We start from the raw sequence: 18890 nt of genomic DNA, 5'->3' as shown, positions 1-18890 counted from the left end.
CACCACCCTCAGACAACATGGGCAAACATATTTGGTCACAGAGTAACAGATAAAAACAACAGATAAAAACAACAGATGTTGACCCATGTACTGCACAAGTAATTTAAATAAAGCAAGACAACAACAAGAACTTGTTTTAAAAGTAAGAATAAATAAAACCTTCAAATTTACTCCATTAACTGTCATTATAAGATAAACACAAACTCTGTTTGATTCAAATGCCAAGCAATGAAAACAAGTCTCAAGCAAAGATTTTAAAGTCTCAAAATGGTAAAACCATTTCAAAGTTAAAGAGCACAAATTTCAAAAAGCCCTGATCACTTCTGAAAACCCTCAAATCTTTGTTTGAGGCTACACAGCTCACATCTGGTCACATGCACCTGCAGCAGACACCCCTGCACTTTTTTCCCTGGTGCACACACACCTGACATTTAGTGAGTAATTGCTATTCTGGATGCCACTGCATAGCCTGCACCACTCTGCAAGCCAAACAGTAGTTTTAGGTGAAGTGCTAATGTGGCGGTGTGGTTTGATATTCCACTTTCTGTACAGCTGCTGCTCACCGTGCAGAAAGCATTAGGGTTAGAGTAGAAACATCAGTGTAATGAAAAGCAGTGCTTTAATACACTGCCAAAGAAGCAATCAATGGTTGTTAGTTCGGTATAGATAACATTGTACAATTGCAGATATGCATTTCTTCAAAACCTTTTGAAAAATTTCACAAACTCTCAGCTTTTAGTTTCTCCACTCTTCATGAGGTTGTTGGAGCAAATGTGTTCCAGTCATAAATCAATGTTTGTTACCACATATTGACATGCTTTGCGTGCCAATGTGGCCATCGCAGGTTCGAGTCACAGCCCAACCACCTTTGCCGCATGTCTTCCCCTTCTCTCACAACCCGCTTTCCTGTCTGACAACAATTATCAAATAAAGGCCACTAGAGCTTGCAAAACCTAAAAAAAACTTATTACTGTGATTGGTACAGTCTACAATCTCAATGTCAGTTTTGTGGATTTCCAATGATGTCGTTGTGGTTGCTACGAAAATCCAACACCTGCCCTTTGTTTTTGTTGCCTTGATCTCGCACCAGTCGGCAAACGTCTGGGTCCACTCATTGTCTTTTCTCTGGGTCATGCTTAGCTGTCTGTGACTTTATGTTAAATCCATCCAAAATCATGTGAGAATCACACAATGTAAGGACTTGATAGAGAAATCTGTAATGCAGAGGCTGACCAGAAATAGAGCTAGTGCCTTCCCCCTCCTTGACTGTGGACCAGTGTGTCAGACACACACAGCCTTGTGTCCTCACGTACTGTGGGTGACTGGTTACATAGTTCGGTATCCAGTGAAACAGATAGTGGTCTGCAGTGCTCAATGTAAAGGCACTGTACAAGTCAAAAAGCATCCGCAAAGTGTAGTGAAATCCTGTCTCTACTTCAGTTATTCTGATGATAGTATGCCTGTGTAAAACACATTGCAGTACAAGGCATGTACAGAAGCAGTGAAAACTACACCCAGTAATATTTACGAAAAGAAACTAGTGACACACTGGAAATTAGTTTAACTCATCTATGACTAGTATGTTGGATAAAACTAAAAGTTTGCAAGAAAAATAATGTAGTATTAGGAATTCTCCAAAACTGTTGGAAATACTCAATATTCCAAAATGTCATTGTGTCAAACCAAAGGATTTTAAAGTTTGGAAAAGCTGAATTATTGTTCTTACTAGTCAGAATGTCAATGCATGTATCTTAAATTACAATTCTGGATAGTAAAAGAGCAAATTTAGATATCTAGAGAACGTAATAGGGACAGTCAGACGAATCCGATGTTATGTTTAAAAGGACTGCCATACAGTGTGGGCTCGCTCCCCTTGACCGGGCCAATCAGCGAACAGAAAAATAAATAGTGCATGATGACGTTTATTTTCTGCGCTGTAGTCTGCCTGTAGTTTTAGCAATGACAGTGGAACAAGTGAAGGAAGCCGTTCAGTCCGTCGTTAGCCACGCTTCCAGATGTTGAATTAACATTAACCACCACCTCGTTCGGATCGGCTCTTCTCTCCTCACAGTGGAGGATGGTTGTTTACAGCGCAGGCAACCTATGGTAAGCTTCTCAGCGTCAAACTGGCGCATTCTTAAATACGTCACGGACAAATGTTAGCAATTGGGCAAAATTTAAAACCTCAACACAGTTCACGCCTCCAGGAAGTAGAGCCCAGGCCCTCTGTATGAACCAAGGAGTAGTACAGGGGGGGGGGCGTTTTATTTACCAGGCTACGAGAACACTGGTTTAAAGACATTATTGGGTCCGGCGTGGTGCTGTGAAACAGCCTCAGTTTGGTTCCCTGAGAGCTCAGCTCAGCTGCACTTTTAGCGTCTTTTTGACGTGTAGGAGAAGCAGGTGAGTCCGTTCGGCTCGTGAGACAAATGATAATAAAGCGACTATGACGACGTTTTCTCTTTCAACCTCCCACCGGTATGGAAGTAAATATATGTCACTAGGATTTGAATTAAAAATGCCACTGAAATTTTAATGTTGTATGTTGTGCTTACTTTTTCATTGTTCAAATATATCCAGGATACAGTTTTCATTGTCATTATTTCTACATGGCTGAAATTTAATATCTTATTTTCACTTCAAGATTAAAAAAAATTAAAAAAAAAATCACATTACTATTTCAAAGTGAGCACATTTTCAATAATAAGAAAAATCCACAGCTGGAATTCACAGCTCAGTGATTCTGCATGTACTTATTGCATAGCTGTGTGTGAACCTGACATTTCTGGCTGTTGTTGCGTCTTTACAAACTGCATACTCCAATGTGCATGCTTGTGTCAGCTGTTAACTTTATGCTATTTGTGTTTCCTGCCAGGTCAGATTAACTATGACTAAGAAACATGTCTGTTAAAGAAGACAATGAAGGGAAATCGATGTAAGAAGCTGCAACATTCCCAATTATGTTGATGATGTCAAATAACTTTAATCTGACATTGCATTTGTGTATGGGGTGCCATTGGTAAAGTTACACATTAAAAAATTAAAAGCAATAATTTGGTTTATTTAACCTGTCGTAAAGGAAAAAATGTGGATGTCCATTTTTCAGTCACATTTTCATCATTTCAAAATACATTTTCCATACATTTAATTTTCAAACTAAATATTTATTTTCCTAACTAAATATTTAGCTCAGACCTAAATATTTAACAAGCAAGCTAAATAAAGGTTAAATGTTTTGGTCCAAGCTAAATATTTAGCTAATATGCATATTGGTTTGCTGACAAGCGAAAGAGGAATATCAAAATGAAAGCTGGGTTTTGCAGACCTCTACAAAACTCCACATTTAAAAAAAAAAAACATTGATTGTTTTGGTCAATGATAATCAATAATTGGTTGATTATTATGATTGTTGAAAACTTACAAAATCAACAGTTTCTGCATAAGCATCCCCCACTGTGATCAATTCAGAACACATTTCTGCGTTTCATGTTCTTTCACTCTTTAGTTGCTTTCAACATTTTTAAACAAAAAATATATTGATGAATTTTTTTTATGTAAATAATTTTGTTTTAAGAATTGATAAACAGGAAGTCTTAATCTTCGGTAGCAAGTTAAGAATAAAGTTGTCTGGGCAGAGGGGTGGATCTTGATGCAGAAACTGTTACTATAGAAACACGAGTGAACGTCTGTAGCTGTTAAAATACCACATCATGTCTTTGTGGCATCATGTTTTCATCTAAAATGATGGACATGTCAAGAGGAAAAGAACTGATGATAAAAAACAAAACCAAAAAAAATGTTTTTGGTTTTGATGAAATTATCCCTCCAGCAGTGGAGTTTATAGCGGTCCACAAAACCCAGCTTTTATTTTGATATTCCACTTTTGCTTATCAGCAAACCAATATGCACTATTAGCTAAATATTTAGCTTGGACGTAAATGTTTAGCATGCTTGCTAAATATTTAGCTAGCAACCTAAGTATGTAGCTAGCAAGCTAAATATTTTGTTTGGAACTAAATACTTAGTCAGCTAAATAAATATGTAATTGTGAGCTAAAATATTTAGCTCAGTTTATAAACTAATTATTTAGCTTGTTAGTTGAATATTTAGTTTGGAACGCTGGTAAATGTATGAATAACCTGGTGAAAATATGACTTTGACAATTGAACACCCACATTGTTTTCCCTGTGACAGGCTAAGTAAACCCAAAGTATTACAGTTAATTGTTGACTGTGTCAAATGGCTCCCCATGTTTGTGCTGCTTGTATTAAATTTGATGTTGATCTTTCAGCTTTCACCAAACCAATTTGTACGGCAGCATCCCTCCAACATGTCTGCCCATCGTTTACCACCCTGACTATAACATCACATTCATGGGCCTGGAAAAGCTCCACCCATTTGACTCAGGAAAGTGGGGAAAAGTCATCCGCTTCCTGAAAGGTAGGAGACTTCTGAACAGGTTATTTGTGATGGGACGTCTCCCTGAGCTGCAGGGTGCTGAAGTGCTTAAAGCTGGTCTTTGTGGCAAATGGAGAAAGTAAACATGGAGAGAATAAAAAAAGAATGAGAGACAGGCTGTGTGTTTAGGTCTGAAACTCCAGCAGGTTTTCTACCTGGATTGTCTTGGGCCTCTTGGCTGCTTTTCTATCCATTTCTGGGTAGTTTTGTGGTTCCATACACTCCACAACTTTCTTCCTGTCCTGAATTCATACTAAGGATAAAATTGCACATGGCTGGACTCTGTTTACTGATTAGGTGACTTCTGAAGGCAGTTGGCTGCACTGGATTTTATTTAGGTAAAGGGCTGAATACAAATGTCTGCTGCATTTTTCAGGGTTTTCTTCTTTTTTTTAAGATAGAAGTGTGTCTTGGGTGGTTTTGAGTTGATTTTAAGGTGTGTGTATTCTTTTTTCTATTATTTATTGGATCAGTCTTGTTTCTGTTTTGCTTCAGTTAAGTCCTTTAGTGATTCTAGTTTTTTATTTCTTGTCTTGTTATTCTTTGTTGCTCTAGACTTATTATTTTTCTTTCTTTGGTCTAGTTCTTAGTTGGTGTTAGATTTATTTCCTAGTCCTCTGTGTACTCTCTTACACCCCTGTACCATTTTCTCTCTCTCCTCCTCAGCCTGCCTTCTCCTCTCTCCTCTCACACCTGCAGCCTGTTTCTAATCATCCATCTGTTGTATGTTCAATAATCAACCTCACCAGTCTATATACAACTTATTAGCAGTTCCTCCTTACTGGTTCCTCTCGTCTACTCCCATTATATCCTGATGTTTTTCTAACCTGGAAAAACATCAGGGTTTGAATTATTTTGCAAGTCACTGTTTACTGCTGTTATTTTTCTGTGGATTCCTGTTTTTGGTTTGGCTTTGGCTCCCTGTGTTCCCTGTGGTTTATTTTGCAAGTTGTTGTTTTTTTTTCATTAAAACCTTCTCCATCTACAAGCTGCCTTTGCCTTTCTTTTGAGTCCACCTACAAACACCACAACGTGAATAAAAGAGTATGATATAGTGATATAGTTTAAATATATATTTAGTATAAGTAAATAAATTTGTTTGTTTGGACAGTTAACGACTGTGTCCTGGTTTTACATGATGTGTGCTTTTTTTTTTAATACCATCATACTCATATTCTGCTCATATTGCTGCAAGTAACTGGACAAATGGTTTTCTCAGTAGCGTCATCATGTATCGGTCTTGTTTGTGTCTGAATGTGCTGCAGAGGAGCAGTTCATCACCGACGAGAACATCGTAGAAGCCCGTGAAGCCTCAGAGGAGGATCTGCTGGTGGTTCACACGAAGCGTTACCTCGGTAGTTTAAAGGTAGCTTCTGTCTCTCTGTTGGCATGGTGATGTGTTTTTTTTTTGTTGCTTTTTTTTGTCCCATATCACTGTCAGCTGCATCTTAATAAATTGTAATGTCCCTAAAAAGTTTGGTTAATCCAGTTATGCAGTTAAATAAGATCAGACCTAAGTATAGAATTATATTTCCACTGTTATTGTTTATTTTGATCTGTGTTGGGTTAGCTTTCATAATTCAGCTGGTAACATAAAGCCAGTGGTACGAGATGTCTTAAAAGTTGCATTTAATGACTCCTCCCCTTGCTGGCATATACAGTTGAAACCAGAAATGTACATACACAGAATAAAAAGACTCGTGCAGTTTTTTTCTCTCCTGAAGTTAAATTAGACCAAACTCTTTTTTTGCTTTAGGTTAGTTAGAATTATCAAAATAACTTTTATGTGCTAAGTGCTACAATAATGACCATATGTTTATAGCCTTTAAAATCAGAAGGTCACATATAGAAGAATTAGTGTCTGAAAACAATAAGAGACAGCTCAGGTGATGATGTCACACACATGTAGAAGTTACAGGAAACTTTCGTTCTCGATGAAAAGTAACTTTTTGGGAAAACGGGTCAGGCTCCATGATTCTTAAGGTGGACAGGGTGTAGGCAGTCACACATTTCCATAAATGAGGAACTGTGGAACGACGGCAGCTCCGGCTGGAGAACGCTGCTGACGGAAGGATTTGGAGGGAACGTGTTCAGAGATTGTATTGATCTGCTGCCACATGCTGGTGAGCGATTTATCAAGCTTTAGATTGCCCAGAGTGATAATCCCGGAATGTCTGCGCAGAACGTTAAAGAGAGAAACTAGAAGCTGCTGACAATTTTTTTTTTATCTATTTTTTTTTCTTTTTTTTACTTTTGAAAATTTGTGTCTTCGTCAACTTTTAGCGTGAAAGGTGCACACGGGGCCCCTGCTCCCTATATGAACTAAGGCAGCTTACTGGGACACTGTTGTTTTCTTTTGCAGATTGAAATACTCCAGCTAATATTCTAAAAAGTGTTTTGTTTTGTGTTTTTCTTCATGCTGCTCCATGCTTCTCAGTGTTTTCCTTTGTCCTCTGTAGTGGTCTTTTGTGGTGGCAACCATCACTGAAATCCCACCCCTGGTGATTTTACCTAACTGTCTGGTTCAGCAGAGGGTGCTGAGACCTTTACGAACCCAAACAGGAGGAACAATAATGGTTGGTATACATCAGCCTCGTTTATCGTATCATGTTTTTGACTTTGTAATACAATTTCTCACATTTCTTTCTCCTTCTCACTCATTTTTGTTGCTGGAATTGATCAAGTCATGTAACATTATAATGAAATACATGCATGACTATAAAAACAGGGCCAGGAATCAGCTATGAAAAACAAAAGTGTGTGTGTGTGCGTGTGTGTGTGTTTGCTCCCTCTCCAGATTTTTGTTTGTTTGGAGCATGGTACAGGAAACAAGTCTGAAAACACCCTGTTGCTTCTGGCTTTTTCCCTGGACTATCAAACAACACAGCCTGATTAACAGTCCAGACATCGTCGTCATATTCACTAAGTGGACATTTTGTGACCTGATATGCCAGAATAAAACCAGGAGGTGAGTAAATCTTCTCACCTCCTGGTTTTATTCTGGCATATCTGCTAATGTCAGTCTGACTTGGTTCTTGTAATTCAGCTATTATTTATTTCCCCACATGGACTCTCAGATTAAGTCTCATTAAGTCATTAAGAGTCTCATTAAGAGAGTTGGATAAACTTTAGACATGCTAGTTTTACTCAACTCTGAGTAAAACTAGCTGGTTTTCTAATGTGCAAAACTCAGAAGCAATGTCATTCCTGAATCTAAACTCTGACTGTCCTGAAGTTAAACTGCCGACTGACTCTTGTTAACTTTGGGCCTAAAATCCAATCGGAGCGCTCAAACACGGCAGGATTTCCACGTGTGACTGAAACAAGCTAATCCTTAGCGTTCGAATGGGTCGGCATCATAACTTCCTGAACATTAAGAGCTGAACTCTGAAACTGCTGTGTCACTTTAGGGAAATGATGACAAAAACTTTACAAAATTTGTGAGCAGTGATGATGTACGTGAGATGATTTATATTATCAACCTCTTCTGTGCAGTTATGGTTGTCAATGGGAGTACATTGTACAGGTGACACTGGTGGGGAACTGCTTCATGAATTAATAATATTTGTATTATTAATATTTAACATCTTGAATGGAGTACCTTGTCAACTAATAAGCAGTTTCCCTTTGGGGATCAATAAAGTATATTCTGTTCTATTCTATGTATGCTAATGTAGCTTCCCCCTTAGGGAAGGTAAACTAGATCTGGAATGCATTGTTTCCATGTTTCTCACAGCCTTGTGCAATTTTTTAAAATTTATTTTAATTTGTTTCATTTAGCTTTTCCCATTCTTGGATGTCAACCCAAAATAAAATGCACCAATCAGGCAGACCTTAATCACCACAAACATGACTAATTGCGGTTGGCTCCCATCCTGTCTGGTTAGACGAAAAATGCCCGTTGAGAAGATAGAGTTGATTTTTGTTGTTGTTGTGCTCATACTAGATGCAAGAGCGAATGAAAATGAGATCAGATGCGGGGCTTGTTTCACCCGGACCTCTGCGCTCTGAGTGTGAGGAGTGGTGGAGATTAATCAGATGGCTATTGTAACATATTCTTGTTTCCCCTCAGTCAAAGTGAAGTGCCAAAGCAATAGCCTGGGTGTGAGCGTACATGCTAATGAGTGTTGGTACTCATCCACTAAAGACAATCTCTTCTCATCAGATCCACTACAGCCTCATCTTGTTTTGTACATAGAAGAAAAGCACTATTTCATGTTTAGGAAAGAAACTGAACTGACAGCCTGCAATTCTTTGTGTTTTGCTCAGAAACAGATGTGAGAGAGGTGGAGAGTCAAAAAAAAATCCCCACATTTTTATGAAACCACAGTTGCTACATCTACATAGCCTATCTTTGTGTGCCTGGGAGTGTAACCTAGAGGTTCATTTGGTGAGCGTTCACTATGAAGACATAACATTATTAATCATAATGTAAAACCTCAGAAGAAAATTTTCCTCCACAGCTTTTAAGCTTTTTTTAATTTGAAATGTGCTCATGCTGTAGCTCAACTGCAAACACATGAATAACACAGATGTTCTGAATGCTTATGATAAAGGTGATCTGTAACTAAAGACTGATGTGGAGTGAACCAGCGTGTGCACGGGTTAGTTTGTATGGGGGACCAAGTGCTCTCCTGTTAAGCTTATATATATATATATATATATAAATATCATAACCTCTGTGTGGAAAGGGACATATACCGTTTTCCCACCACATATATAAATGTAGCCTATATCTGTTGATTTTTGGCCTAGTGCAGTCATCCAGTTATACCAGCAGGTGTCATCGTCTATCACAAGAAAAAATTAATGACCAACTACACAAAAGGCAATTTTAGTATGGTCAAAATGGTTACTTTGTACAACTTTTAGATAAGATCAACATATTAGCTTAGCTCTCCCTTTCTATTTCTCAAGAGAAAAGCCAGTCTGTTGAGAAATTGATGGCAAGTCAATATTTTATTGTGGCATTTATTTATTTTTTGCTGTGGAAAACTCAAGAAAACTTCACCTCACCATGTAAACACAATCATATGAGCACAATGTCCTCCCAGCTCTCAGGAAGCTCTTTACCCATTTCTTCAAACATTTGGTTGATCTTGGCAGTGAGCTCTCTGTAAGCTCCCTCATTTTAATGCAGTGTGTTGTGACTGCTATCTGAAACCCATCACATTAATTATGACCTGCTGGTGAGATTCTAAATGTGTTTTGCAAAAACATATCAGATACGCAGCAAATTTGGCAGACGTGGGAGTGTCTCAGGCAGGACGTTTCTGAAACCATAGCCACAGCCTGACATACTTGGGTGCAGCAGACACCATTTGGCCATTTTGAGGCCCGAGGCAAACCTCTTTGTTTTGATTTTGTGGTTTCTGTGAAGGAGTTATCAAGACAACAATCATTCACACACAGAGGTGGGTGAGACTTCCAAAAAACTGAACTAGCAACAGAAGCAGTTAGCAAACGTGTTTTCACGAACAGAAAGCTGATATCACGATGGTGTAGTAGTTGGTAGGCTATTGCCTTGCTGCTAGGAAGTCCTGGGTTCAAATCCCAACCTGGAGCCTTTCTGTGTGGAGTTTGTTCTCTTTCTCTTAATTACCCTCAGGTATGAGTGTACAAGGATTGTTGTCTGTCTCTGTGTTGCCGTGTAATGGTCCTTTTTAGGGTATACGTGGGATCCAGGTAATAGAGATGGGCAATAGTCCGTCATGATCCTGCCAGAATAAGTAGGTATGTAGATAATGCAGTGGACAGATGGATATGTTATGTATACTGATCGAATCTTCTTTCGCAGGCTGGAAAACTGGCTGTAGAGCGAGGATGGGCCATAAATGTAGGTGAGTTTTCAGCCATTTGTACTAACAGTGGCATCGTACCAACCTTTGAACCACTGCGGTGTATGCATTAAACAGTTTTTTATCTCATTTGTAATTTTTTTTCACCACAAGATCACAGTGAAACATTACGTTTTATGTACACATTTGTGTAAACAACAAAAATGATAATGAACTTGATTATATTATTTATTTTATTTGTTTAGAGAATTGTACCTGGGGCCTAAAATTAAAAAGTAAGTTTACTACTACAGAGAGGGTGGATGGCAGAGGCTTCTGAGATATTCTGTGTTCCACTGACAGCCATTTTAAGACTATTAGCATTAAAGTCATATTGAGAGATGGGAGTGAAAAGTGTGTTTGAACTGTCATGAGATCTCGCTTCTCAGCCTCCCTGGAAAAACACCTGACATCAGAGGTCTTCAAGGTGGGGGTCACAAAGGGGGATTGTGAGATTTCTGATCAGATACTTTTTGTCTTTAAAAAGACATGAGTATGAATCCAACATATAACAAATGGATTAAAGGAGGCATAAAATCACGTATTTCAGTCACAAATGCACACATACAGCTCTGTCCAATATGTTAAGTTCTGCATTTTATGCAAAACACTTTGTTCATAGTGTTGGCATTGTTAAGTCATCACTTTTGTATTTCAACTTGTTTACAATAAAAACTTAAATGCGGTTTGTGTTGAGTGCACAGTAATAAAGCATGTTTTATGTAATACTGAGTCTCGTTTAATTTAACACTGTATGTATCCCACCGATTGCTGAAGTTTGGTTTCAGGAGGAGCAGTTTGCTTCCCGGCTGTGTAACAGTGGAACAGAATATTGTCCTTTTGTTGTTTGTAGCAACAGATGCATCTTCAGCTAATAATACTTCTAACATCAATATGTGAAAGGCTCAGTAAATAAAGTATTTTGTGTCATCAGTGAAGTTGCATTCTAACTCTGCAATGAGCTCGTCCAGCCCTGACTCTCAGCCTGGCTCTGTTTCGTCAGGCGGAGGCTTCCACCACTGCTCTGGTGACAAGGGAGGAGGATTCTGCGCCTATGCTGACATCACACTGGCCATCAAGGCAAGGCTCAAACCAACACTGCCATGGATGTGATTCTCTGTCACATCCATCTGTAAACCATTTTATCTGAGAAAGTCATCTGACCTTCGAGTCATTGTCACGGGGCCAAACGGATGTAGAAGACAGAACACATAAAAAGAAATTAGTTAATTACAGCGGTTTAATAGCTTAATTTTGAATGATTGTTAAATGTTTTTGCTGTGGCGTTTCACAAAGTTGTAAACTAATTTAAATGATTTGTAATTATTATTATTACTATCATTATTATAATACCTCCAGCATAATTACTTTCTACTTAATTTTTTCTTTTATGACCTCTCTGCTCTTTGACTGTCTCCATGACGACATGATTTTGCCACATGCAAAATCCAAAAAAAAAGTTTTTTTTTGCTCCTGTAATCAAATGTGGACAATCTTTGTAGATTGTGTGCAACACGCCCACTTACTGTGTATACAATATATTTTACTTCACTCAGTTTACTGATCCTTATTTGTAATATTTGTTGCTCTGGCCATAATATGATGATTCTAAATAACACAAGTTTCACTGTCTGAGATGCCTGGCAAGAAATATTGCACATTACATATTATCATGTATATACATATAATATTGTAATTTTTTGAGACTTACTAGTAGTCCATCCATCCATTCATACATCCTTGCATACAAAATATTAATAACTGAATTAATAATTACTTGTGGTTATTGAAAACTGATGTCATTTGCCAACAATAAGGTGTTTTGTCAATCACTAATCAATCAGTTAAATAATATTGAATGAGATAGAATCGAGTTCTGAATACCAGTTTTCACAGAAATTGTGCCTTTAAATTAGCATTAATTATCACAACTATGAATGATAAAAAAATTATATTTTTTCCACTAAAAACTTCCGAGTCTCCAACAAAATTAGAATATTGTCTGTCGTTCCTATAGACGAGTGGAAGATGAATGACTGAAATGCTTGTATGAAACTATGACCAAGTTTGAAAAGGAAATAAACTATTTTTTTTTTTTACTTTTCTTTGTTCAGTTTCTCTTTGAGAGAGTGGAAGGCATCTCCAGAGCCACCATCATTGATCTTGATGCTCATCAGGTAAGACAATACTTTACTCTCACCCTCTCATTATGGATGGTTTCCAAATTATTAACTGGTTAATTTCTTTCAAAATCCGTTTTCTTAGCATAAGAAGTATGTTTAGGTCACCTGGTAAAAAACAGTAGTATGGGATGCCAGCAGGGACATTATTCAGAATTAGCTTCTATAAACGCATATGACACCAAACTCCTCCACAGCTGTGTAAAAATTATGATAATTGGTGAAGATTGCAAGCCTGCTTCAACTTCTGACTGAATTTGCGATAATAGTTGGGTTTAGGACTGTAACAATAAGCAATATATCAATTAATTTCATGATAAATTAAAACAAGCTCAATAATCTCTCTCTTTTTACCAAAAATTGGATGATAAATCTTCTGTCTGATTCTGTTTTTGAAGAACAATTTTGTTCACAGAGACTCAGTAATTCATTTTATTTGTAGTTTCTGTTGTTTTGCTTCTTTATTTTGGATATTTAAAATGTCTTCCAATTCCAGTGTTAAATGTTTATTAATATTTAAAGTTTATTGATCTTTGAGAATGTGTTCTTGCATTATTATTATTATGCCATTATTACCATTATATTACTTGATAATTGTCTCAAAACAACAATATTATTGTTTATTGCAATAACGTCTGGGACAAGTTATTGTCCAGCACAATTTGTTAGGCCTAGTTTGATTTACAACTTCCTGAAGGGACTGCCAAGGTGAGTTGGACAGGGTGGAAGAGAAGTCTACGATGTAGTTGTCAAAAAGCAAAAGAATAATCGATGATTTAATGTGTTGAATGAAGTGGTTTTGGAACTGGTCTTACAGGGAAATGGACACGAGCGAGACTTTTTGGGCGACACCAGAGTGTTCATAATGGACATGTATAATCACAACATCTATCCCGGGGACCGACATGCCAAACGTGAGTTTAATCGTGAATAACTCTTTTTCAAATTTGATTTTCCTTTGTCATAATCTAAGTCTCACGTATGGCCTTGACTCACTGCTGGGCATTAAACACATCTTTCTGCATCTCCAGCACTGCTTTGGGTAGAGGCCCAGCTTGAGGGCTTTTGACTTTTTTTGACATCACCGTGTGTCGTCGTAATTCTGACTGAAGTCATTTTAACTCCTCACCATGTTAGCATTCCCAACCAAGGACTCTCTACAACAAAAGAGTCCCATCTTTTTGTATATAACTCTAAATATACACATGAGCAGTTTCTGCTGTCAATTCCTTTGACATGTCGTTATCTTCTCTGAAACGAATCTTTCCTGACTTCAGTAAGGTAAAACATTAATGCATCCTGGGTTTTTTAAGATGAGCTGCAGGGCAACATTCTGTTTATTTTCATCAAAGACAAATCTGATTTAAAGCAGAGTTATTTTACTTTCTAAAAACAAAGAGGAATTGTATTTTTGCTATTCTTTAATGCGTTTGAAGTTGCATTTATTTGAACATTAAAACAACAAAGCCTTATAATGCTTTTGGTTATTCTAATTTTAGTTTAAAAAATAATGAAGACATCCATTAGTTGGCTGACTTTTTTCTATGTATCAAACAGAGTAATCTTCCTGACCCTTGCAGTGGACTTGCAGCGTTAAATGGACAGTAAAAAAGACGATGCTTGCTTAATTGTCTCTTTAATGATCCCAATTATTTCAATTCATTTCCTCACTGTTCTAGTAACCACAGGTCAGCTGTGGGCGAATAACTGGATGTGAAGGACTTTGGGGTCCTTGGGCTTGATAAAGCTCTATGCAAATGCAGGTCACTTACTATTATTTATCTCCAGGAGCCATAAAGAGGAAGGTGGAGCTGGACTGGGGCACTGAAGACTCAGAGTACCTTCAGAAGGTTGAGCTTCACTCTGAGGGATCGCTGAACGAGGTTCGTCCTGATATCATCGTCTATAATGCAGGGACAGACATCTTGGACGGGGATCCCCTTGGAGGCCTCTCTATATCTCCACAGGTACGCTGCCTTCTCTGACAGCTTTCTCTTAACTTTTAGTTTCAGGTTGGGCTCCTGCAGTCGTTTCCTTAGTTTATTCTCTGTGGTTTTTATTACCTTCTCTATATGTCTGCAATTTTATTTTAGGATGAAAAAAATGTCCGTTTGTCTGACCAAGTTAAAACAGTCAAATGTTCAAAGCTCAGGTTAAGGAACGATTTTGAGGTGTTAACTCAAAAAAATATAGATGTATTTACTTGTCTTATGCACCTGTAGCACTACTCAGTTTCTGCTTTGCAACTCAGTTGTCGCAGCAATAGTATCAGATAATATCTCTTACTCTTACTCTTGGTTATGCAGATGCTCTGTTTGCACTGTCAAAGGTTCATTTTCCAACTTATTACTGAGAGGAGCTCAAACTTATGACTGGTTAAGATATTTTCTGACTTGTACAGAAAGTTTTGGGAGCATTTTTTTTTTCTTTGGACTGCAGTGGACATCCAATCCCGTCTCTTGTTATGTCTTCTAGTGTCTTTGTTAGTGTAGTGGCTGTTTGCGCTTTACCCGATCTCCTATTTGTCAAACTTAAGCGTTTCAGAACATCAAACTAATATGAATATTACTCAAAGACAACACAAGTAAACATAAAAAGTGTTTTTTAAATTAAGGTGTTTATTATTAAGGGAGATTTAAAAAAATCCAACCATATATGACTCTGTGTGAAAAAGGGATTTTTGTTTTTACACTCCAGAGAAGTTAAAACATAAATGTGGTTTATGAATATAAGAACAGAAAACAAACATATAGGACGGGCGCCTGTCTATGTGGGTAGACGGTGCCTGAGGCTGAATCCCTGGGAGGGCGCCGCCCTTCAGTCAGATGAGAATAACAACAGTAGGGTAGATAAGGGAAAAAAATCATATCTCAATCTGTGACCTATTAGGAATCATTATGTCTTCTAGTGTTTGAAATCCAAATCCTCGCTTATTGCAGTGACGAGATTTACTTGTTTCAATTACACAGTACTTGAACCACAAAAAGCTGCTGCTGTTAGACTGCTTTATGTGGTTCCACTCTCCTTGCAAGCCAAAAGTACTGTGCTGATCCGCAGTTCATTTTAGATTTATTGGACCTATGAGCAGACTTCCATATGTGATAGTAACATGATAATATTGCAGAATATCTTAGCAGTTTTAGCACTGCTCTGAATACACAGCTAGTTTATCAATTAGGCTGATAAATGGCATCAAAAAAGAAGTGCAGCTCTAATAACTGTTTTGTCAGAAGTTCTAGTCAAGCATATGTTTCTACCACACGTTCTGATGTTTGAAATCCCTCGTTGTGTGGCAACATTTGCTCTCAATAAATTAGGTTTAGAGTCGAGCCGTTCCCTCCCAGAATCCCCTGGCACAGACAGATGCGTTTCCAATCAGTGGCTTCCTGTCGGGGTCAGCCAGGCTATCTCCATGCTTCTGCTCTGTCCCCAGGGCTGTGAAAGTCTGAGGGCTTACAGAGACTGACGGCTTCTTCTGCTTTCTTCTTGCCAGGGCATTGTTAAAAGGGACGAGATTGTGTTCAGGGCCGCGAAGCAACGAGGTATTCCCATCCTGATGGTGACGTCAGGAGGGTACCAGAAGAAAACGGCAAGGATCATCGCTGACTCCATTCTTAACTTACGTCAGCAGGGTCTGATTGGAGCCAAAGCTATGGAAAGGGAGGGATTATCACAACTGGTGACCCACTTGACCCAAAGCTCTGGTTCTGCAGGATCAGCACACACCGCTGTGTGAGGACAGGTGGTCTATAAGCTAACACTCTTGAAAATGCACTAATTTAACTTTATTATGTGTATTTTGTTTTTTTCTTCAGAGATTAATTGTGATATTCTGTATGTTTGGAGTCTATGAAAGCTCAATAATGAGTGTTGGAACATACACGATGAGTTTGACAAACTTGTACATTTTATGTCTGTCGTTTTATGAAGGTCTAAAGGGAAAATAGTAAATCAATAACATTCAATAGATTTCATAAGCATGTGCCATAAAATTTGTTTGTTGTGCATTTGGTGGCAAATCATTGAGAGGGAATCTGTCATCTCAGGAAATCCAAAAAAAAACAAAAAAAACATATAATGTTTGTTGGACGATCATGGTGGAAGCATCTTGTTTGTTGTTATGAGGGGTAGAAAGGTTTTTCTCACTGAGACTACAATAGTTAATATAACTGTAACCAGGGATGGAGTCAAGACCGGTTCTTCTAATACCAAGGTCAAGGCCGAATGTTTAGGACGTCGGTAAATGTTTCAGGACATTGTTTTGTTGTACACCACAAACTGCAATAGAAAGCGGTTAATTACGTAAGCAAAACTACCTATTGGAATTAAACTGCTAATTATCATAATATATAAATCCTTTTTTTTTCTTTTCTTTCTTTTTTGTGTTTGCATGTGACCATCCAAAACTATTTAGAGGTCGTCACGTGTCAGTCTGCAGCAAATAATGCGGCGCCAACTTCACACATGTAACTGTTGTTATTGTTTGGCCATGCAGTGGAGGAAAGATGACTGCAATCAGAGAGGTGTTGATTTTTACATTGTTCCATTCAAATTTTGCTTGTTTATTCAAGTCCAACTGCTCCAATATGTGGAGTTAGAAAGCAGAAAGAGCGATTGGAGGTCAGCTGTTTTACATCAGCTATCGCTCCCAATATGGAAACACAACCTCCACATGCGATTAGCTTAATTCCCAATCGACATAGTCATTAACTTTACATTCTAACACAGTATTTAAAGTTGTCCAACCTCCGTCGGTCCACACAAATTAACTTCCTGACGCCATATTTAATTCCTAACAGGAAGTCCTGGTTGTTTTGAAGGATTGTGATTGGCTGACATAGGTTTTAGCTTTGCCCTGCACTGCCCCCTAGGGGTTTGACATATTTAAAACACCGCTCAGTAGTGTAATTCCGTGGGTTCGTGTGGATGAATGAACACTATTGACTACCAGTCAAGTGTGGGCGAGATTATTTTGTAAAAATTTATATCTTTGATACATTGTTTTACAAATACCTGGCTGTGTGTGGACAAGGCCTGAGATTGAGCCTTAATTTAAAAGGTTACTTGTGAAGGTTAGACAGTGTTGCACTGAGGTTGCTGTGTCTTTTTGCACTTTTGCCCAAAGGTTGATGTTAATTAGTAAATTGAGGCATTTCTACTTATTTTTCCCTAGTAAAACTAGATATTGTCCCTTCGCCGTTCTTTTCTTTCCCATTTTAATTCTTCATGTGTTTGAAAAGCAAATGTAGTAATTTTCTGCATTCAAATTGCAGGTGTTTCCTCAGTAAAAGCTGGACCACACAGTATGCGAACACACAGACGCCCTCTTTGAAATCAAAGAACCAATGCCGTCTGCTGTAGTTGACAACCACAGGCAGCATGATTTTGTGGCCGTTACCAACTAGAACGCTGTACTTTTTTTTGCCCTCTGATCATGTTGCTTTTCTCTGTGGGCGAAGATAAAAGGCAGTTAAGTTTTTTTTAATTGTGACAAAAACTAAATGGTCTCGAACTAGCCGTGACCCAGTTGGTCGAACAACAACACCAACACTGAGCCAAGGACCGTGAAAAAACCAGTTAAGACCGGTCTTAGCCGTCCATCCCTGATTGTAACATTTGTTATCTCATTCACTAATGGTTTCATTTCTGAGAAATATTCATTTTCCCTTTGTGTTTAAAATAACGGTGTTTCATTATAAATATGTTTTTTTTTTATTATTATTCTTTTTGTTGTCTAAATCAGCTGCTATATCTATATAAAATATTTAACTCTGGAAAACATTTAATATATTAAATTGAACATGAAATGAATCAGTTTCACGTGTTTATATCTTTGAGTTACAGCGGACTGATCACCCATTGTTAGGAAATTGGGGCTTCCTCATGAGAGATAAATATATGGGATATTAGCAAAAAAAAAGTGAGACACTTATGGTCATAATAGTTATGATTTGGGGTTTTACCTTATGTATTGTGATTTATTTTTCAAATAATGTCTATTAATTGATCACTTTATTATCTGAACATAATGTTGAATGGGTTCACAAAATATGATTTTACACTAATATTTGTAATAGAGTACTAAACAGTTGAAGATATTGTATATCCTACTTTTATTTATTTATAATATCTAACTCGCTTTCAGCATATATCAGAGATCTGATTGCTCCATTTGTAATAATAACATTAATAATAATTTTACTTATAAAGCACTTTCAAACAAACTTAAAAACAGATAAAATACCAAGAAAAGCAGTAAAAACAATAGGCATAAAATATGACAAAGTGGGTCTTTAAAATCTTCTGTCAGAACATGCCTGCCTGATGTCCTGAGGCAGATTGTTCTACAGTGACGGGGTGTGAAAGGAAAACACATGCTCTGCAGTGGGTTTTCCATTGGCTTTAGGAATTTTTA

General features: G+C 37.7%; 1 protein-coding gene across 3 annotated transcripts; it reads left to right on the top strand.

Moving 5' to 3' along the window:
* The first annotated feature begins 1968 nt into the window (after nt 1-1968).
* Nucleotides 1969-18395, top strand: hdac11 (histone deacetylase 11). Of its 3 annotated transcripts, none has more exons than XM_007573333.2 (11): nt 1969-2106; nt 2876-2935; nt 4292-4440; nt 5724-5824; nt 6918-7034; nt 10256-10298; nt 11299-11375; nt 12410-12472; nt 13293-13389; nt 14264-14442; nt 15969-18395. In XM_007573333.2, the coding sequence occupies exons 2-11, from the start codon at nt 2901-2903 to the stop codon at nt 16209-16211; spliced, it is 1104 nt and encodes a 367-aa protein (XP_007573395.1). In that variant the 5' UTR covers nt 1969-2106; nt 2876-2900; the 3' UTR covers nt 16212-18395. The 3 variants fall into 3 exon arrangements, with proteins under 3 accessions (XP_007573395.1, XP_007573394.1, XP_007573398.1); XM_007573332.2 differs by lacking the exon at nt 1969-2106 and adding an exon at nt 2177-2403; XM_007573336.2 differs by lacking the exons at nt 1969-2106; nt 2876-2935 and adding an exon at nt 2301-2403.
* Nucleotides 18396-18890: the final 495 nt, after the last annotated feature.

This window comes from Poecilia formosa, unplaced genomic scaffold, assembly GCF_000485575.1.
Source record: "Poecilia formosa unplaced genomic scaffold, Poecilia_formosa-5.1.2 Scaffold325, whole genome shotgun sequence".
NCBI lineage: Eukaryota > Metazoa > Chordata > Actinopteri > Cyprinodontiformes > Poeciliidae > Poecilia > Poecilia formosa.
This window is presented reverse-complemented; position numbering and strand designations above follow the sequence as displayed.